General features: G+C 37.4%; 1 protein-coding gene across 1 annotated transcript in view; it reads right to left on the reverse strand.

The window, feature by feature from the left end:
* The window catches only part of METRNL (meteorin like, glial cell differentiation regulator), a 33,763-nt gene that overhangs the window by 6,685 nt on the left and 4,133 nt on the right, over positions 1-22,945 (reverse strand). The window contains exon 2 of the mRNA XM_026702133.2: positions 18,872-19,260. Within this exon, the coding sequence (XP_026557918.1) occupies positions 18,872-19,260 (389 nt within the window). The remainder of the gene's footprint in view (positions 1-18,871; positions 19,261-22,945) is intronic.

Consider the following 22,945-nt stretch of genomic DNA (forward strand, 5'->3'; position numbering starts at 1 on the left):
TGAGCCTCCCTCCCATTAAGGAAGGTTTCTCTCTAACAATGAACCTGGCTCTATCAGTCCTTTCCAAAGGAGTTCATTGGTATTAATAACTACAGAGTTTCTCATCTGAATATTTGTGCACTTCAACTACCAGAATTTGGGAGGGCTGTGGAATTCTGGGAGTTGAAGTCCACTAGCCTTAAAAGTTGCTAAGGTAGAAAAACACTGAAATACAGAAATATTGGAAATTGTCAGTTTATAGGACTGTAATGAAATAACAGCTGTAGAGTGAGATTTTTTTTTAATCAAAGGCTAGAAACCACAAAAATACATACACTGGGAAGACTCCTGGATTTATCATAAAGACATTTATTTGCCAAGTTCCTAAATTCCATATTATATTTTATGGCTGCATAAATTGGGTTGCATAAAGATTGGTAAACATGCCCTTCATCAGAAAGATTTTAACTATTTCTGCTGGGAATTCAAAGCCAAAACCTCAAATGAAGGATCATGTAAGGACTTGTATCATGTAGAAGACAGTTGGTCTGGTGGGACCTATTAAAATGTTTAATGGAAATCAGAGTTGAGAACTGGCTCGTAAATTTATCAGATTGGTTGCCTAACACTAATCCTCCAATGTTAGAAATAAAAATTAGCTTGAACTCTTTATTTTAGAAAAAAACCAAATGTGATTTAATAGACATAGTAAATACCTGATGAAGTAACTGGAATATAGCAAACAAAGTTATATTTTAATTCAAAAGGACAAATTTCAAGGATGTTCAGAATGTTTTATATTCAGAATGTCTGGAGCCTGAATCACATTGTTTCAACTATTCCACGTTTTGAATTAGGACTATTTGAAATTACAAAGCACTGAAAAAAGTGATTTATGACCAGTCCTCACATTTATGATAATTGCAGCATTCCCCCATGGTCATGTGATCATGATCTGGGCACAGTTGTGGTGTCCCAGGATCACGTGATAGCCAATTGGGACCTTCCCAGTTGGCTTCTGATAAGCAAAGTCAATGGGGAAGCCAGCAGGAAAGTTACAAGTTACAGTCACCTAATGTTTCACTAAATGACCAAACAATTTATCAATGAATTGTTTATCCCAATTGTGTTGGCAGTTGAGGCTCATCTATAAATAGTCCTGTTTCAAGCTCAAAACACTTTTCAACCTTGATAAACAACTGGCTTAATAGCTGTTGTAAGCTTTCAATCTGAGATGAGACATTTTCAAGTTGGGAAAATTTCAGACTTAAAATAACTGAACATTTCTAAACAGCAGTAATAGTTAGGGATGAGAAGTTGCGTTGTGTATTAAAAGTAACATATCTGCTAAGGAATTCAAATAAATTAACGTGGTGATACTGCAGAAGATATCTGGGTTTAAATAAGCAGAGGGGTGAATATGGCAATACTATTAGCCTCTAGTATAGCTTATCCAACCAAAGAGATATGGATGATGCTTTCCAGAAGCAAAGTGGAATTCTTTCAAAGAGGCACGAGGTAGCAGCAATAGGGATTTAAATCACCATGACATCATCTGGGAGACAAATTCTGCCAAGTGTTCTGGGTATCTGATTGTCTTGCTGATAATTTTTCTTTTTCAGAGGGTCAAAGAAGGCACAGGAGGATTCTGTTATCTATGATTCAATACCCAATAGTTATGGTGCAGACAAATAAATAGTCAGAGCAGTTGGCTGAACCTAATCTTGCTTGGAAGCCAAACAGGATCAAGACCTGGTTAATGTTTGGATGGAAGTCTATCAGGAAATGCTAGGACTATAGATTACAGTGGTGTTATTGCCAGGAGGGGGACAAAAACACCTATTCATATCCATAAAATTACCAGATTTCACCTAGTCAAAGAGATGGAAGTAGCAAGAAACACAAGGGAAAATGGCTGCTTTGTGATGTTAGAAATAGCTGACACATACATCTGAAGACAGGAAGATCAAGTGTACACTCAAGACCAGATCTGTTACAACTTTAAGAACTGTGTAGCCTGGAAATAGTAGAGACACCCCACACTAATCTAATCAAGGAAATAATGTAGCTGCTTTTTATATTCAGCCAGCTATTTCTACAGAGAAGGTGGTGCAGATGTTTCTATAATGCCCTATTCAGCTATGGAATTCCTTTTCACTCAGAACTCTGCCCTATCTAGCAGCAGGCTAATTAAATCTACCCACTGGAAACCCAAAAATGGAATGGGTGGAAAACTACAACTTCCTTTGTTATCCCAGCAGGGCATTTACATTCATCATAAAAATGAAAAATCATCAATTTAACTAAGCATCTATGCTCAGTGTCACCAGCGAACATGACAAGATGGCACTTAGGGAGAAGAAAATTGGAAGATTCTTGCTTTAATGAATTTAAATCTTCATGGTTCAGATTTATGTAGCAGTTATTTAAAACATGAATAATTATATCTATATTTAGATGCTTTTTTTAAAACGTAGAGACTTTCAAATAGAGTACAGCAATAACAGTTTGTGTGATGTCATTTTAACAGGCATGTTGCTAGCTAAAAGACCCTTCTGTTTTAAGTAGCAGGTAATTCATACAAGAGAAAAGAGAAATTCAACTTATTCTCTAAGTGTAACCTTGGAAATAGGTACACTTTTTATTCACTACCATTGTTGAATAACAAAAACAGTAGAGCTAAAATCCTTTATTACTTTCTAAGAAAACTTGAGCTTGCAGGTGCTGTTGCATAAGAAATTAGAAGAAATACCAACTACAGATATTCTAAAAGAAAGTAAAGTCTAAAGACATTCTGATTGTCCAAGATCTAGTTGCTTGTTAAGCAGCTGCCAAGGTTTATACAGTCATGTTCTTCTACCATGTTTCTCATATAGTAAGGCTGGGTCTTATTTTTTTTTGAGCCCCCCAAAAATGGCTAGGCCATCTTTTGGGGGGTGACTTAATTCCCCCCCCCTTGCATGTTTGGGCGGGCATGCGGCAACGGCTTGGATCTTGACCTTGGCGTTGGTGGGGCACTTTGTATCGGGGTCAACACAGGCAGCACCATATCTGGATGTGCAAAAAAAGTACTTCCTAACGGCAAGCTCCCCCACCATTTTCCCCCCATTTTGCATGTTTTAATATAAGCCTTAATTTGGGGGGAGGGGCTTAATTTCATTTCATGCCTATAAAACATGCTGGGACTTCCTATTGGGGGAGGCCGTATTGTTGGAGAAACAGGGTATCAAGACATTTACAAGTGAAATAAAATTTTATCAGTAGAATGTTCCTACACCTCCATATTGATTTTCTAGTTAGTGCATCCATCTCTTACTACTACAATTTATGAGCAAAAGCTGTCTAATTTCCTCAACATTGGACCATGTGTTAAGGACATATTTTACATTAATATTAATATTAATGGGATATCAGGGGTTTTCAATTCAATGTGTGGAGTGTGAGGGATATGTGTTTGTGTTTATTTTCATAAGAAGATGGCATTTAATTTCATTGTATGAGGTGCAATGACAATAAAGTAAATTAAACTATTATATTTCCTGCTTCAAGTGATCCAGGTGGCTTAGACAATCTCAGTGCACAGGACTTTAAGCCAAAACAAACAAACCTCACAGATGTTCAACAATAATATCCGAAAGTACAAGAGAGGAAGAGCAGTTTCAGTGTGCTTTCAGATGCCTGGATGTTAAGGAGGTTATGGCATATTGCTGTCAACGTAGTGACTCAATGTTAAGTCAGGTAGGAGGAGTTCCTCTGATGGGAGTATCATGACCTGAACTAAGTGTAGATATGCCTTGCCACCTCTTCACCTTTACTAGCTAGGGCATCCAAAGACCTTTATGGAGTGGTAGGAAGGGAGGGGAGAAAGGTGAATTTTTATATTGTCACATTATAATGAGCATTGGAGGTCCAGGTGCCTCCTTTTTCTGCCTTATCCATTTATACTTGAAGAAAGTCATGGAAATAATCTCCCCTGCAATGGTTAATAGATCAATTTTCCTTTGAATTCTTCTCTGCAATTTCCAGAGAAACTGGATATGAAATTCTCACAACAAATTTTTTAGTGGGCATTAAAAATGTTTTGTCTTCTGAGAGTTGTTTTTGTGTCTTTGTTGGGATGGGAAGAAGCCCTAAACTTCTTGAGACTGGACTGCTTTTCTCCTAGAACGTTCTCATTTTGCTTTTATTATATAAAGATATGCCATGGGGAGCAGAATTAAAGCATCCAATCCATGCAAGAGAATGTCCCCAATCTGCCTTTGTGGAATAATATAAATTATATCTAATGTCAAAATTGAAAATTTGAAATTAAATGCAGTTCAGTCATTCTAGCATTCATCTTTAGAATGATTCTGAAGCAGAATATGGAGCAGAGTCTTGTTTACAAGTTTCATTAAAATCAAATTATTTGATACTTCTATTATTGTATGGGAGTGACTATTCTATAGGGTTTTGCAGCAACATTTTAATCCACAATTTAGACAAAAATAAACTACTTGCTGAACTATTGGCAGCTACTTTGATAGTAGTGGTCAGGCCTTGATTATATTCATTGTAGAAGGAAATCTGTTCCAACACTAGTAGTTCTTCCATAATTATATATGGGCTCTGAATGTCAAATTTTCCACAAGGCTGACAACAATTATGATGAAATCTGACTGGACTGAAAACTTTAAATGGGGAACTAGGAACAGCTGGGAATTGTTTTCAGCTAAGAGGTCTTCAAGGGCCAAACAACCACAACAGCGGGAGGAGAAAGAAATGCTGCTGCTACTCTAATAAGTATCATACCCTTTATATTTGTCTTTAAAAAGAAGAGGCAGAACTGCTTTTAATATATAAAAAGGGAGTGCACCATTTATTACTATTTGTCATCAACTGAAAACAATGCAATTATTGTATTAATATATTGTTTGTAATTCAAGTATTTCCCAAACAGGTTCCATCAAATACCTGTTTTTCAAGCCAATTAAACATGATAAACAAGGAAATAAAGGCTGCCCACTAATTAGATGTTATAGCTTTTGCAGCTGGTGCTTCCCGTTGAATTTCTCAGGCTAATATATAAGATACTAGTAAGGTAGGCTAAGTGACAATAGCAGCAAAAGGTTACTAACACTCTTCTTATAACTGCCTCTGAATCTTTTACTTTAGAAAAAAAAAAGCAATAGGTACCCTAATGCCTTCCATTATGTTTTAGATTACAATTCCCATCAATCCGAGTAAGCATGGTCATTGTAAGGGTTCCTCTTTTTTGAGGGAGGAAGCACTCACATTTGCTTGGTGTTTTTTTATTACAGCTGTCTGAGTAAAAAGAAACTCCGCTTAATTACTGAATTCACATTCAAGCATCAGACAAATTAGCAAGGGAAGATTCTGCGGTTCAGGTATAAACTGTGGTGGGAGAGGAGAAATGCACTCTTTTGTTTATACTGAATCTCCTACTCATCTACTTCACTGAATTAATACAAGCAACAGGTCTCTATTCATCACATGATGGATTAGATGTAGCCTTCTTAACTTCTGGTGTTCTGATTTTAGATTTTTTTTAAAAAAACAACAACAGTAAAATAATACTTTATTTCAAACTCTTCAAACTTCTCCCAAAGTTCCAGAATGTTCACATTAGGAAGAAGTTATCCCCTCAGAGAAGGGGACCCCTGAAGATTTAGTAGCATATAAGAATACCAGTTGTTTTGGAGAAGAAGTGAATCGTATCCCTTATCCCACATTTCTGACATGACTCATAAATCAAGTCTTTAACACTCTTTGTCATCGGAAAGGCTCTTCCTCAACATATTCATATTTTAGCAAATTAATCAGTTCAAATCTGGGTCAGATAGAAGTTCTGCACGAGAACATAAGAATAAAATAAAAAGTTAAAGGAATGACAATGACCACCACAAGTAACTGAAAATCCAAGCTCTGCACATCTATAGTGAAAAGTTTTTACTACAGGATCCTAGCAATTTCTATCTACAGCTGAAAAGAAAAAAGAATATACTATTGGACGACTCTTGATGGTCTTTTCCAACTAACAAATACACAAGCTTTCGAAATATTATGCTTTTAATAAAATGAAATAAAGGAGCCATCAGATTCCTTCTGATTAGCCTAGCGTGGCTTTCCTCCTATGGAATATATAAACGAAGTGTAAGTGTTCTCCTTTTTTTAAAAAAAGTAGTAATATGTACAATTTATTAACCTCAAATTCCCTTTGATTTTTGATAGTTTATTGCAAGAAAAAGAAATCATTAAGGGAAAAATCCACTTTCTGAATACTCAAAATGCATAAAACTGTTTCAAAGGCAGAACTCTGCGCTTCCTGGGATTACAATATTTTTTATTAAAAGTGTTTATGGGTTAAACTGTATTTCACTACCATGGGGTAGTAGCTTGGTGTCTGACAAGAAGAAGAAAAAAACCAAGCCTTATGTGAGCTAGCTTTTCCCACTTCCAACTTAGGAAAAAAATAATCTAGCTTCTTTAGAAATGCAAGCTAACTCATATTTGCCTTGATATTAGAAACCCAGAAATCATCACACGTAGGGAAAACACAGGAAACCCAAGCTTGATTCAGTGTGCTACTTAGGCATGTCTCTTAAAAGTGTTGCTCTAGTTTGGGGTGTGTAATCTGATCCTCCTCCCCCCCCCATTCTCCTGTGCTCCTCTAAATCACAGTTGTGAAACACTGGTAGTATAAAAGCTGAAGCTGGCAGTGGAATCCAACCCTTCTCAGGCTAGGTGGAACCCCTTATGTAAATGCTACAGAAGTGGCTCTCAACTGTCAGGTGAGGAAGAGAATTGCCAAATTCCCATTAATTTGAAAAGGGCTTCATTCCTAGGGTTTATGTATACATGTATATAGCAGTGATAGCAAACCTTTTTGGCACAGAAAGCTGAAAGTTCACGTGCATACCCAAAATTCAACACGTGCATGCGTCCTATGTATGTACACACATTCCCCCATGCCTGCATGCATGCCATGCATGCTCATACCTGCACATGCCGGGGGGCCCACGCATGCGCGGCAGAGGCCCGAAGACCAGCTGGCCAGTGGGAGGCGCATGCACAGTGGAGCTGAGCTGGGTTGACAGTGCATGTGCCCACAGGGCTCTGTGTGCCACCTATGACATGCGTGCGTGCCGCAATAGGTTCTCTATCATGGGTATATAGGCTTTGATTTCTATATTGTACAGTAGGTGCATTTTATACACAGAAATAACTTCTAGCATTAAGCAACATTTAAAACTGACTGTATCTATGAGCTTCTACTGGAAGCAAATTCCTGAAGTATATGGAAAACTAAGGTGTCTTACCATGTCGTGCATAAAACTGACAAGTACCATAGCTCACTGCTTAGTATCTCACATAAGGATACTCTAGAATTTAAGCTCCAAAATATGTTTAATGTAGTTAACATATGGGGGGGCGGGGGGATTATCAGAACCACTCCCCTCCAAAACATTGTGAACATTAACATTAAGTAAAACAGAAATCTTACTCCTGTCTATCATATGACTTTACCAAATACAGGTAGACCTTGACTTAATGACCACAACTGAGACCAAAATTTATGCTGTGAAGTGAGAAATTTGTTAAGCGAGTTTTGCCCCATTTGCAGACTTTTCCTGCCCCAATTTGTTAAGTGAATTGCTGCAGTTGTTGAATTAGTAACCTGGCTGTTAAGTGAATTCTGGCTTCCCCCTTGGCTTTGCTTGTCAGAAGGTTGCAAAAAACGATCACATGACCCTGGGACACTGCAACCATCATAAATATGAACCAGATGGCAAGCTTCTGAATTTTGATCACATGACCATGGGGGATGCTGCAAAGTTTGTAACTGTGAAAAATGGTCATAAGTCACTTTATTCACTGCTGTTGTAACTTTGAATAGTCACTAAATGAACTGTTCTAAGTCAAGGATTATCTTTATAGTAGAGCCGTGGTGGTGCAGTGGTTAGAATGCAGCACTGCAGGCTAATTCTGCTGACTGCCAGCTGCCTGCAATTTGGCAGCTCGAGTCTCACCGGCTCAAGGTTGACTCAGCCTTCCATCCTTCTGGGGACAGTAAAATGAGGACCCAGATTGTTGTGGACAATATGCTGACTCTGTAAACCACTCAAAGAGGGCTGTAAAGCACTGTGAAGCAGTATATAAGTCTAAAGTATACACCACTGCCACACCCACTAAAACCCCTGACCTCCCAAAAGCTATCCTGTCAACTGTAACCCCTGGCTACAAAAAAGTGCATACTCCTGGTCAAACTGAACATCGTGGGATAAACCCTGCACATATAGCTCCTTACAGGGCTATAAATGAATGTAAACTCTTTAACAGTGTAGGGGGAATTAAAGATCCTGTTGACGTCTAACTTGGTTTCATGTAGTTTCTGTTAAATTATTTCTGGAAATAATTAATTTAAAAGGATTAGACCCGAAATTTCAATTAGGTACAAGAAGTACTCAGGAGATGCATCTGGCAACTCTAAAAAGACCATAGAAATATGGAGTACAGTTTGGGGTAGAGTTTTTAAAGCAAAAGCTCACCAAAATCAGGTAAATAAGCACCAGCTATTTAGATGGTCTGTTCTTATCCACCTCTGTCATCCACCACAATTTATTTGTTTATTTTTGTGACATCAAAAGATACTCCAGGCATGGCTCTATCTGAGACTCAAACACAACTGTTCATGTTTGCCCACTATGATTGGATAAGCTTCCTGCTTCTGCTTCCTATTTGACACTGTAAAAATACAGGGGGCAGGGGGAGAGACTGGGTTACACATCAAAAGGCTCCAGTACGGAGTTAGTAAATCACAGACATTCTGCAGACCTTGAAGAACGTATTGCCAGTTTCTCATAACTTCAGTCCTTCTTCTAATTGTAGTTTGACACACCGTGGAGAGATTACTACAATCTCCTTGGCTCACCAATTATTTTTAATTGGCATATCCTTGACTTCTGAACAGTGAAAAGAAATAAGCTTTATGAAGCAAGCCTGAATATGTGATCCTTCAAGTGTTTTGCTTTTCCCACAAGGATTGCAGCAACATTTTTCTTGTAGACTGCTTTGTGCAAATTCCTCCAAAAGACAGGGTAAGAATCATCATCTGACTATCCGGTGGCCCACTGCTATGGTTATATGTAGTCCACTATTACTTTGCTCTGAAAATCAAAGCAGATATATTGTTTTTCATCTTGTTCAAATATTTCTGTGGCTAAAACAAAAAAAGAACCCGAACAATAATCACACCTGGCAAGAGAAAAAGAAAGCACTGAGGCATTAATAGTGCCTGGGGCTTTAACCCTCTGTCATTGTGATTGGAACTTTGTCCATAACAAGAAAGTTGTAGAGGAGGCATTCCCAATGGTAAAATTGCTCATATGCAACCAGTGCAATATTGGTTTGGAACCATTTTGTTTATGAAGTTCAAAACTAATAATCTTAATTTGCTAACCTCTCCCCATCCCTGTTAATAATCCATTAATAGATGTCATTTATTATGACATCATACCATGTGCCAGTGATGTAGCCATCGATGTGCTCTGTACACATGTGGTATTGTGGAACAATCACATGAACTAGTGGCTCTGAAATTGTGAAAACAGCTTAGATAACATTTTCCTCAGGCTACTGTGAACCCTCCAACGCTTGAGGGCATATCTTATTGCTTCCTGACTCAAAGAACCTTCGTTTCAGAAACTAGGAATTCCATCTAAACTACCATAAATACTCTTTTTTGAGCAGAGGGGGAAAGTCTTAAAATGCAAGCGGGGGAGAGGTACAACAAAATAGCTCACCACAAGTTTCCTGTCCTTTAGTACATAAAAGTTCTTATCTGGTATTCTGCTCCAGCACAAAAATAACTTTCCATTGGCCTCTGATACCAGGACAATAACAGCAAGCACTGTATATATTAACCCAGGCTGGAACCCTGCCAGTAAAATGTCTCAACTTCATATGGAATCCAGATTGGAGTGGAATTGAATTAAATGACGAGAAGCTGGTTAAACTTAAACTTGGAGAGCAAGCTGGTGAAAAAAAGATCAAAGTGTAAGTAAGCCTTAAAGGAAGCTTTTTAAAAGAACCTAAGCAATATTTTATATGTTGTTTCTAAAAGAAGGAATAGGTGTGAGAAGGCATAGATTTGGGCTCAGTTCAGATCTGTGTCAGTTCATTGTGCAATTTACTGTAGCATTTAAAGCCATAGTCAATGTTCAAAATAGTCCAGGGCCACGGCTGACTAAAACAGACCAATCAGAGAGAAGAAACTCCTGGAGTATTTTCTTCCAAAATGGAATGAAAACTTCATGACAAAGCGACCTTAAAGGACATACTCCTCTGGGTCGCTTTGGCAACAGAATATTCTTGACAACAGAAAGTCAGAAAACTCTGCCACTCTTGTATTTATCTCAGTGTTATTTGGCCATTCTAGTGTGGTTAGATACTTTCTAGTTGTAAGCAATCGGGTAACTCAAGTTCTGGCAATTTAAATTCTAGAACTAAGATCAATTAAGCTTACGCTGATATCCATATAAGCTTACAGAAAGAGCTGCAGTAAGCACTGAACCTCTGGCAATTCTGCTCAGTACTTTTCTAATAACAGAAACTATTGTGTGTTTAATCACCATCTTATCTGGATTCCTGGATAAGCTTACAAAGAGCTTTACAATAGCTTATATTTCTTTCAGGCATCTGAATGAAGTGCATAGAGATCTCCATTAGCATCCAAATACATACCTGGGGACAGGGCTTGTATATGTCCTGTTCCTCTCCATTCAACTCTATTCAAGGGCAGATAAATGTGTTCAGTCTATCATCTTCACTGGAATATAATCCTAAACCTGTTTACTCAGTTTTAAGTCCCACTGAGATAAGGACTAAGATATTAAATTTAATAAACTTATAAGTAAATTTTATATATCAAGCCAATAAATGGGACATGAGGCTCAGCTTGAAGCCTATATGCCCATCCCATTTCATGCATAACCCCATCATCTTCAGATAACACAATGTGACCGTTTTTTTCTCAAGTCATTATGTTCCATAACTTTTAGTGATCAGATATAAGCCTTCACCAGGGTGATCTGCCCCCAGACTGATTCTTCAGCTGTACCAAGCTGTACACACTACAACTGTAATTGAATCCATCTACCTTATCTCTAGTTGAATGTCTCTGTGATGCTTCCTTACCATAATGATTTCAAAAAGCAGAAGGTATTTACTGCCTAAATATTCACTGATATTGATATACACGACCTCTTTCAATCTATTTACTACCGTGTCGCGCTTCAAATTTGTTGGCATTCTTCAGTCAGAACCTTTACTTATTGTTCATTTGTTGCTTTACATATTTTTGTCAGTATTCCACTGATTTCTCTAGCCTTCTCACTTGGTAATGATTAGAATGGTGATCTAAGTTCCAGTGGATCATTTAAAGAGGGAATAGGTCCTTTTCTAATGTATCAAGTAGACATTCAATTATTTTAGGGGGCTTAAATTTGGGGGCAGAAGAAAAATGGTGAAAGAATATGAGAGGATAGAGTCAGTTGCTCTAGTTTATTTTAAATCAGCCTAGGTCCCTAGAACCAGCTTTGCAGAGTTTTGTGAGCCAAACATAATGATCTTTTCCCAAAAAGTGGTGTTTTTAGCTTCAAAATATGTTATACCCAAATGCAGTGGCAAAAGGGTAGGTCTCCCTTTCCAGTGATGGATCAGAAATCAAATATTATAATCCGTAAAAGAGGCCTTTCTTTCTTGTACTAATCTTCCACATATACTAGCTGGTTCTGCTAGTATTTGGAAGAACATGATACAGATTATTGAAAACATAACCCCATAGCCTTATTTAAGAAAGAAGTCCAGTCAGTTCTAAGCTAGCACTAGGTTCCTGTATAATTCTTGTTCTTTTTGGGTTGAATTGGATAAGGTGATTTGTTCTCCATACAAACATCCAGGAAAGAACAATTTTAAGAAAATGTAATCCTACGGAATTATGCAGCCAAGTGGTTGATACTGGGCCATAGGCATAATAATTGGAAAGAGACATAGAATTTCTACATTTGTTATTTGAGAAAGAAATTGGACACATTCATTCAGAAAATTACACTGTTTACTGCTCGAGACATGCAATTAATAATTAAGCGAATCTGGCTTCCCCCATTGACTTTGCTTGTTGGAAGCTAGCTGGGAAGGCTACCAATGGTGATCACATGACCCCAGGTAAATGCAACTGTCATTAATACAAGCCAGTTGCCAAATGCCTGGGTTTTGATCACATGACCAGGAGGATACTGCAATGGTCATAAGTGTGAAAACTTGCCACAAAGTCACCTTTTTCAGTGCCGTTGTAACTTTGAATGGTCACTAAATGAATGGTTGTAAGTTGTACTTGAACACAATATGATCAGTGACAGAATAATATCAATTAGACTTCATGGAAAATTCATTAATATAGCAGTTATCCAAGCGTATGTTGATGCAAAAAAGAGACAGGAGTTGAATGAGTTTTATGGTAAAGTTCAATGTGAAATTGATGGAACAGGCAAACAAGTTGTGCTGCTTATAACTGGAGCCTAGAAAAGTTGAAAAGGAGGAAAATGGGGTTGGATTGTATGGCCTGAGCAAATATATTGGTTTCTGCCAATTCAATTGTTTTTTTATTGTTAACACAGTTTTCAAACAATCAAAACAACACTTTTATCCATCAGAGGGAGAACACAAAACTCAATTTGACTAATTATTGGTATAAGAAAGCGGAAGAGCTCTATTATAACAGCAAAAATGTGTCCTAGAGGTGACGATGGAAGTACTCACATGCAAGTTCCAAATCAAGCTAAAGTGGAAAAACAAAGCAAACAAGTTTCCACAGGATGATCTTTAGCATTTCTACGTCATTGTCAAGAAGAACACTATAAGTTTCTTTGAAGTTCTGAATCTCATTTGTAAAAAACCAGGGTTGTTAAGAATGAACGTGAAAGAGATCAAGAAATAGAAGAAAACAAACTGGATGTCAGAACAGTGGAGTTTGCCAAGAAGAGAAGTCCAAGCCAAATGCAAACCCAAGAAAGACAAGGATCTCAAGAACTTAGCAAAGAATTTCAAGAGAGCTGTTAGAAGAGACTATAAACAACAACAACAACTGTAAAGACTTTAAAGATAGAAACAAACATGGAAAAACAAAGAGGAAAAATCAAGTCTACTTCAAGACCAAGGCAAATCATGACTCTTTAAGGTCACCTAAGAACTGTTCAAATGGCATTTCTTTGCTTCAAAAATCCTGCCCTTCTGGATTTTTGCTATTGGAAAGAGGATTACATTTAAAGGAAAATGTGAAAAACAAGAGAATCTGGTCAGGGCATATCAGCTACCCTTTTAAGCCTAATTAAAATGTTGGTGTTGGGCCAAAGAGTTATTTCTCATCCTGAAAATATTGTACTCCCTGTTATGGACATTACCAGGGTTAGGACATTCACTGTAACCATCACTAAGTGCTGGCAGTTCTGTCCTGAAAGGATTAAATACCTTGATTCATATCCAAAAAGGCTCTTAACATTTTCCTGTGCACCTGAGCCCACAATATTTTTAATGTGAGACCTGTGAAAAGCTAAAAAGAATTTATAGTTGTTTTTATTATAGCATGCAATCAGAGACACCTACATTTCCTTGCTAAATAATCACAGTGAAATTATCAGGGATTTCTAAGATTGTCAATTTTGACAGGGAATCAATCCAAGAAGCTGGATATTGATTGGAAAAAATATTTTGTTTGGTAGCTTAATGAATAATCCCACCCACTGATAATTGGAATTAAAGAGTCAGCATGACAACATTTTATAGCTGGAGCCCCCATAACAATGCCATTAAAGGGGTTTTCCCATACAACTGATAGGAAAACAGTACAGAAGGACTTAATTTAAAAAGAAAAATCAAAATAAAGCAAATCCAGACATCAGCACTTCAGAGGAATTTCAAAGAACACTGCAATAGCAGGGAGAAACTATGAGTCATAAGACCTTCCTTCATATAAATCTTCTGTGTAAACATTAAATATGCCATGCTAACTATAAAAATTGATCACCTGCAGTCAAAATTACTGGGTAATAAAACTACCATGTGGCTCTTATGGAGTGCATTCTTTACTAAATAAGGAAGATAAGGCATTCTGGTTAAATTTCATAATTATATTTGTAGCCTTTTTTGAACAAGCTTGTTTATATAGCAGGATGTGCTAAACCCAAATAGGTCCCAGGTTCTGTAGCTGATAAACTACTACTTATGTAGACTACCCTTTTGGCATGTCTTAGAAGAGTGATGGCAAACCTTTTGGACTTAGCCTGCCACACATTCAGAAGGTGCCTAACTTGTCTGCCTCTGAGCAAAAGAGAAACAATTTTCTGCTTTCCCATCCATATAAGCTACCCTGAACAGCGGTATGCAACTGTGCATGCAAAGGTAGGTCCCATTCCCATTGCATTTTCCAAGCGTCTGGAGACTTGCGCAGTCTCTGCGGCCTCTGAAAACCACATGAAAGCAAGCCCAGTCCATCTGCAGATGCTCTGGAGGCCACACAAGAGCCCATTCCATTCTTGGCCATGCTTTCACCTGTTGGATGTTGGTAAATGATGGCATGTGATAATGGATCATAGGTTTGCCATCACTGACTAAGGAGAATGATAGTGTGACATTTATGATTAGACTACTATGTTGTTTTAAACAATATACAATTGGAAAAAATAGTTATACTTTTCTGTTAGGAAGTAGAATTGAATCATAGGATCAAAAGAGAGCCTATGCAGCTGGTAGGGGAAATGCTGTTACACAGAAACAGTCTAAAATTTATCACATGCAGATGTTTGGAGAGACCATCTCATCACCACCCCCATAAATCCTTACACCACACCTGAAGAAGTATTATACCCAAGGGCCATATTCCTTCAATTCAGCAAAAATCGTATGGGAAATACTTGGTTATTATCCCTTAACTTGATTATGGTTGAATGTTGGCATTTATAAATTCCTACAACTACATACTGGACATTAAAATATAGGAAACCCATTAACCAGCAGAACCAGCTGCCTTATAAGAAACAGATCTCATCAAGATAGAAGAAATGTTTGTTAAAGTTTAACTTGCTTTTGTAAAAAAAAAAATACATTAAAAACCCTGAAGGTAACAGGGCTTTATATTTCTGAATTCCAGTAAATTAAGTTTGCAGACCTTGGCTCTGGAACAGGAATAGGTTTTCAGGGAACATTTTTAAACACTTAAAATACATGGAAAAAACCTGCCACAAACTACAGTTCTTTTTTAAATGAGTAAAAGGATTGGAATCCTTGATGAACAGCTGTAAAGGAAGAATATTCAAACTCAGTAAGGGACCCAAACTTTTCTTCCTTTCATTAAAAAACAAACTGAAGCAGAACCCTCTTAAGGGTATATATATATATATATATATATAAAACCTTTCTTCCCTATTGTATAAATATCTTTAGATAATTTAGAGTCCTGCTCATTTGCTTTTCCTGCCCAACTGCTTACAAGACTATTACTACAATAATAATAATAAGAAACTATTGATGAAAAAGCAGAAAAGCGCTTTAAGCATGGCATTTATCCGAATGTCATGCTCATAGGAAAGACTGACAGAAGCAGCAAGAGGGTAACGTTCTCTTCTCCCTTGCAGAATTTCTGAGCAACTCTTGCATTAGTTCTTCCTAATGATGTAATTCTAACCATAACATAGCAAACTTCAGGAAACTAGCAGTTCAATTCCTAGCTCTTGAACTGATGAGATTGTTGGTATCTACCATAGAGGAACTCAAGACATCACCATAACAATATCGTCTCAAACTCATCCCGGGATAAAGTGGGATAAAGTGTGATGAATCGAAGAAAGGTACAGTTGCTTCTATCAATCATAAGCATAAGGATTTGTCATCATGGCAACCAAGTCAGCCTACAAAAACTGTAGGAGTGAGTAAATCCACCATGGCTTCTTCATTCAGAGTAGTGTCTCTTGCTCCAGTTCTGTTTTCAAAACTTTCCAAAAACTGGACAATTTGGATAGATAATGTTATATAGCATAGCTCAGGATCCATTCGTTTACAACACAAAATTCATGTGCTGCTAATTCACAGGCAGTGGTTTTCACAGCAGTTAATTGCAAAGTGCAGACTGAGTCAAAAGACTGTCAAGTAATAAAATGCTAGATGTATCAATCAAAATCCCAGTTCTCCACCAAATACCGTTTGCTCACATATTGATTTTTGCAACACTGTTATGACTAGGGACACAGCAGGGCCTTAAAGTAAGATAAGATGACACATGAACTTTGATCACAGCTGGATTAGGACAAGATCAGAACAAAAATAAAGGCAGATTCCAATAATATATCCAAGAGTTTGGTTTTATTTTTTTAAAGCAGTCAGTCTACTAAAAAAATAAAAACATTTAGGAAAAGAGTAGATTAACAATTTTAAGACTTCTCAAAGCTTTAGAGCCAGTTCTATTAAAAAATAACATGCAGTGATGGGGAATAGCTGTAGCTCGGGTGTAGGATGAGGATGAAAGGTCATTCTGCGAGCTTGTGGGCTGGTTTCCAAATATTTTGTTACCAGGTTAGTTAACATCTTCAGCAGAGTTTAGGGGATATCAGCATCAGTGTTCTTCTGTTTATAAGGGCTTCATGCGGTCAGTAGGTCTTGTGGTGAGATCCAGCTTGCTCTACTTGAGTATATCCATAAAAGGGGACAAAGTGACCTTTTTTCTCATGTCAGACTAGGATTTATGCAAGTCTGACTTGGCCAAAAAACAAACAAACACCCACAATCTACTTTCAGTTCCTCAAAGGAGCAGCTTAAGGTCACAATTCTATCAGCATTTACCTTGGAAGAGAATCTCATTTAATGGATATTAATATGATTGCACTATATAGAGAAAATGGGACTTCAATACCAGGGGAATTACTATGGATACCAAGTTACACATCTGCATTCCAGGAAATGAATGCAAATATGGAAAACTAAACTAGAATTTGGATTAAAAACAAAACTTTACTTCTAAAGAGCAAAATATTTCTCATTTTGTCATTAAATGTTCACAATAAAATGAGCTGATTAGCTGAGCTAATGTTTGGTTCAGACATCCCAAATAATATCCAACTATTAAAATGACTGCCAACTAAAGAAATATAAACATATTCTAAGAGGTTTAGCTAGCTAAGGCAAATAACAACGAGAAATGCTGCTGAATTACAAATGTCTTTGAAAGCAAGGTGTCTTAAGTTAGTAATAATGGCAAATGCGCCACCTATCAGCTACTAAGGGACATTACAGTTTTATAGCAGTCAGAGGTCAAGACATGAAGGTCAATACAAAGCAGACATTTCTAATACTTTTTGTTGAACCAAGTCAATCTTACTAGGGAAAAAAATCTGTACAAGACATTTTTGCTGCAGGGATGAAAAATGAAGCCTGTTTAAAAATAAGGAAAAACATGCCAAAAACTAAAAATAAGTTGTGTTGCAATCATTATTAATATCTGTAGTACATGCTAGTACCCTGTTTCTCCAACAATACGGCCTCCCCCAATAGGAAGTCCCAGCATGTTTTATAGGCATGAAATGAAATTAAGCCCCTGCCCCCAAACTAAGGCCTATATTAAAATATGCGAAATGGGGGGCAAATGGCGGGGGGAGCTTGCTGTTAGGAAGTACTTTTGTTGCACACCCGGATATGCTGATGCCTGCGTTGACCCTGATACAAAATGCCCCACCAACGCTGAGGTCAACATCCAAGCTGTCACCGCCCGCCCTAAGATGCAAGGGGGGGGAATTAAGTCACTCCTGAAAAGACGGCCTAGCCGTTTTTTCGGGGCTTAAAAAGAAATAAGACCCGGCCTTATTATATGAGAAACACGGTAGAAGCAAGAGATAATTGTTGAAAATATCAATTGTTAGCTCTAAAAGACTATTGAAGTTAACGGTTCTTTCACCTATCTGCATATCAGTGATGATCTTTAGGAAGGAAGTAGCACTCACAAGTGCCCTTATTTTCCTGGTTTGCTTTCAGAGAAATCAACAGTAGATGAATTATTTGTTAATATCTCAAAATGATTTTCAACTGCAAGGCACTTATAATGTGTTTAAAGAAACAGTTGTGCCCCTCTCCGTATATAGGAGCTGAATCAGCAAAATTCCAACTTACCACACCACACAACAAGGCACATATATCACTGTATTGTGGCCCTCATAAAGAGAGGTGGAAGGAATAGCTTCCACAACTAAGATTAAATAGTCCAATATAAGAACAAAAGTAAACAAATGGAGAAGGGAACGGGTGAACAACAACACCCCAGGGTAAATTGCTGGACAGGATGCATGAAACATCATGCAATTTTAATATTTGGATACCAACTTCTTTTTTTGGAAGCAAAATCTATGTAGACAACCAACCCATGTATAAAGAAGCAAGCCTACAAATAGGTGTACCTCTCTTTTAAGTTATTAAACTGGGATGAAGCCTATCTCACCATCTAAATATATTCATAAGGAGAACAGGAAATGGAAGCAACCTCACAACATGGATAAACCGGTATGTGACTCGCACCTCAAGGTAACAATTGCAAAGCAAACAAGTTCGAAATTTGGAGTTGAACAAGCAAAAAGTTGCATAGACGGACTTGGGAGGAGGTCCATTAATAAGTTATTTATATATGTTGTTTATGTTTAAACTTTTCAACATTTTTCCTTTGTAAAAAGAATTAAGTGTGGAAGACTGAACAGCCCTGGGATTGAGCAACACTGCTACCTTTCAAGTACAAACAGAAAAATCAATCAAACTGTAAATCAGATGCAAGGCCAAATAGAAGTAAAGTATCACAACTCACCAGAAATCATGTGCAAATCAGATGCCATCCCCTTGCTTATCAGTTCATACTGGAAGCCTGTAATCTTCCTACTAATGTCCTGCTGAGGGGTAGCCTCAACAAAAAGCCCACCTTGGTCAAAGTTGAAGCAATACACACTGGTAGGACTATGATCTCCCTCTTGGACCAGTAGTTTTAGTTCTCCAGTTTTTTCCAAATAAATATTTGCTCCTGCAGAGTTCTTATAAGGTTTTATGCAAACAGTCCAATGTTTGTAAGAGGAAGAGATAATATTGGGTCGCAGATTGACGATCAATGCTCCGGTGGGATACATCCATTCTATGGTTCCTTCAGAACAACGGAGGTAGACTTGTTCAACATCTTTTCTGTGGGACTCGTGAGTTAATCCACTATGAAAAAAGAAAGATAGAGACATTATAATAAAAGTGCCTTGATTTATTTTACAAGAATATTATTTGCACTCAGACAAAAGCTACTGCAAAAGGCTTGAAAGACGATTGTGGAAAACTACAATGAAATAATGGCTTCAGGCTTTTTTAAGGGTTTAGAAAAGCTTCCAATTTTATTAAGTTGTACTGGCTACTTGCCTCAAATAGCCAAATTAATCAAGTCTGCTAACATCAAGTCCATTCCAAACCATGGAGTAATGTTCAAATTACGTCCTTCCATAAAATAAATTAAGCAACAAGACCAAACTGTTTATGAGAAAAATGGATTAGATACAACTTTCAGCCTCAAGTTCAACCCTATGTGACAATCCTGCCAACCAACATGAGAATGCATTTATGTACCATAATCAGTCATTAGATTTCCAATAGATTGCATTAAAAAGCTGTCAATGCAATTTTAATAATATAAATGTTAAGGTTAATCTTCTGCATAAATTAGCTGTGGGAGATACAATTTGGAGTGTTGGGGAGAAAACAAGGGACAACATACAATTATTATTTGAAATAAAATGCTTGCCATACTGGAGATGCAACAAAATATACTGTTCAGAGGTTTCATGGGAAAACTTCAAGAAACTTAAATTTTAATCATTAGCATCATCATATTATAAATTTATTGGCTGGAAACTAACTTTGTCAATCACATCAAGAGCTGACAGCTTGTGGAAGAATGAGCTAGTTCTTGATCTTCATGCTCCTCTCTGATTTCAGAAATGCAACTCTTAATAGAACATCTGAGATACCGCCAGTTTTAAGTGTTAAAAAAAAGTGGTGGGTCTGTTGGTGTTTATGGTTACAGATTATAAGAATACTCTTCTCAAAAAGTCAATGCATTGTTGTGGCAGCAAGTTAAACTCAGAACTGAATCAAGAACACTTCTCAAGGCACCAACTGCTGGTCCTACCAATTCTGGTTTCCTGATCACCTCCATTAATCAAATGAGAATTATAATTCAACCAAGCCTGTAGCACTGTTGCATGGCTGAATATTACAAGAGCTACAGTAAAGTCGTACTTGAAAGTGTGAATTTGCTATTTCTTCACAATAAAGTCAATGCATTTGGCTCAGAAACACACTGTTTGTTCCAAAACACAAAAAGCTTTCCAGTGCAAAAAATTGAGTCCTGAAACTCATTAATCCACAGACAACCAATACTTTATAGATGGCCTTAATAATGTAATTTACTGAATGGAAGAAGTTCCCAATTCAAAATACCATGGATTATTTGAAACGTCTCCAATGCCAAAATGTGACCTTTCAGTTTGAAAGAAAAACAAGAGAGTACTCATGCTTTGAAGTTTTTAGCAATATGTGACTCTGGAACTAAGCACACAAGCTTTTCTTGTGACTAAAAGGAAAGAGTGCATTGTTTTCATTGAAGCTAATAATATCAAAGAAACTATAAAGGAATAAAGCAGAATTAAAAAGACAAGCAAGTCAGGATACAAATCTACCAAGTTCCGACTGGATAGATGATTCACAATACTGAATGCATTTCAAGACAACTTGAGTTGACTTGGCTAAAAGCTCATGACCTAGTTAAAACTGTCAAGAGTTGGTGGAGATAAGAGAGCTCTCTATGGCTTGAAAGATTTGGTGGAGACAGAAAACATCTGCTTAGACAGGGGTTAGATGATTCATTACCAGAAGGTGTTAAGAGGTCTGATGGACTAACAAATCTTCCCTTTCCGGATAAATATGGTGATATCAAATGTCTGAACTAAGAACAAAGCAACTTCTCTAATCCACATTTATATATAGCCAGTTCCAGGACCAATTGCCAAATCATCTCATGTTCCTGTTATCTGCTGTATGTAAAGAATTATTCAAAGTATTAAACCAAGCAAGTTAAGTGCCCATATTTTGAAGCAAACCTGCATTGACTTTCAGGGTGCAGAAGAAGCTATGGATACTCACCTTGAGTGTTACATATATAAAATGATGTTGGTTTGATTTCAAAGCAAGAATAAATGACCAAAGTTCTTACACAAACAAGACAACCAAAAATCATAACTTACTTCCTTTCCATTTGCTGGTAGAAGACTATTAATCCATGCAGTATTTTAGTTTTACCTACATATGTAAGGTAAAACTGTAAGGCCATATAATTCATTTTAAGGTAGTTAGCCTTAATGGAAAAACTTCAGAATTACCTAATCCCACCCACAGATAAGAAATTGCCTGGTTTACTTCCAAACCAAACCGAGATATGTCAACAGTATTCATTCTTACAAAGTGAAACCTACATTGACAGAGACAGTAGTTATGAATATATATATAAAACTGTGGTTCCCCTTTTTGTTCAGAACAATGTTATTTATATCCACTAATGGGAACTTCAGGCCTTTCTAAGACTAGCCTGCTATAGGAACAGCTTGACAACTTAGAAAAAACAGGTTTGGTTGTATTTTTTTTTAAAGAAGAACTTACTTTAAGTGGAAGGCCTGGCTGGCATTTACACCTTTGTTATCATTCAAATCTTTTAACTTTGAAGGCCGGATACCACAGATTAGTGGCAGCTTGTACTTTAGACCTCATCTGCTGCCACAGTAACAAATATAACTTCTAAAGTTACACAGCCAGAAAGAATAGGCTGTAATCCTTCATACAACAATGGGATAATCACTGTATAAAAACCCTTAGAGAAAAAGTGCCAGCATTTTGAAGATGGGCAATTAGGGCTGGACAAAAAGCCTTCAGAATTCAGAGTTGTTGTTGCTGGCCAGGGGATACTGAAAAGTGTAGCCCAGTGCATCTGCAGGGCAAACAGCTATCCTAGGATATGAGAAGCTCAACTGCTTGATTTTTTTTTTAAGTCTAATTTTAAAAGCTAACCATTCTTAAGAATTCTCACGTACACATTAATGCCTGTTTATTCATCGCCAGTCTGGACAGATTCTAAGCAGAGACACCAGCTCATGTTAGATAGAAGAAAGAAACGCTATTTTGCAGCATCAAGTAATGTTGTCAGAAGTTTGTGCTCCTCTTGAAGAAAAATGGTGAGTCCCTCTCATCACTGGCCCTGCTGAACTTGCCTTTCCAGAAGGCCAAGCTGAATTTGTGACCTATTTATCCCTTCATATTCATTAGCTCATTCTTGTTTTTTATTTATAATAGCAGCCTACTGGATTTTAATAAAGGCAATCTTGACAACCTGAAGTTGTGTGCAGTGGTGTATTAACCATTAAGCAGACTAAGCACGTGCTTAGGGCACCAGGCCCAAAGGGGGCACCACAAAGTTGAGAATATGGCTTTGTGTGTACAGTATGTACAAAAAAGGAGGGCACCAAGATTTGTCAGTGCTTAGGGCACCCGTGAGCCTTAATCCTCCACTGGTTGTATAAATTTGAAGTCCACACATCTTCAAGATGCCAAGGTTGAGAAACACTGGATTAAGGACACATTGGCAATACTTTGGGGATGGGGGGATGTTTTTGAGAAAAGGGAGAACAAACACACACAGCACTTGCTGGAACTAAACCAAACTTTTTTTTCTCCCCCAGGATCACAAAGCTGCTGTAAAAGGCAACTATGTGATATTAAGAAAAACACAACTATTTTAAGGAACTGCTGAGAAGGGCTGGATGAACCTCACCATGAACACTGTAGCCCCTTTAAGCCTTCA

The sequence above is a fragment of the Pseudonaja textilis genome, chromosome 2 (assembly GCF_049901715.1).
Source record: "Pseudonaja textilis isolate UNSWEBS1 chromosome 2, rPseTex1.2, whole genome shotgun sequence".
In the NCBI taxonomy this organism is placed as follows: Eukaryota; Metazoa; Chordata; class Lepidosauria; order Squamata; family Elapidae; genus Pseudonaja; species Pseudonaja textilis.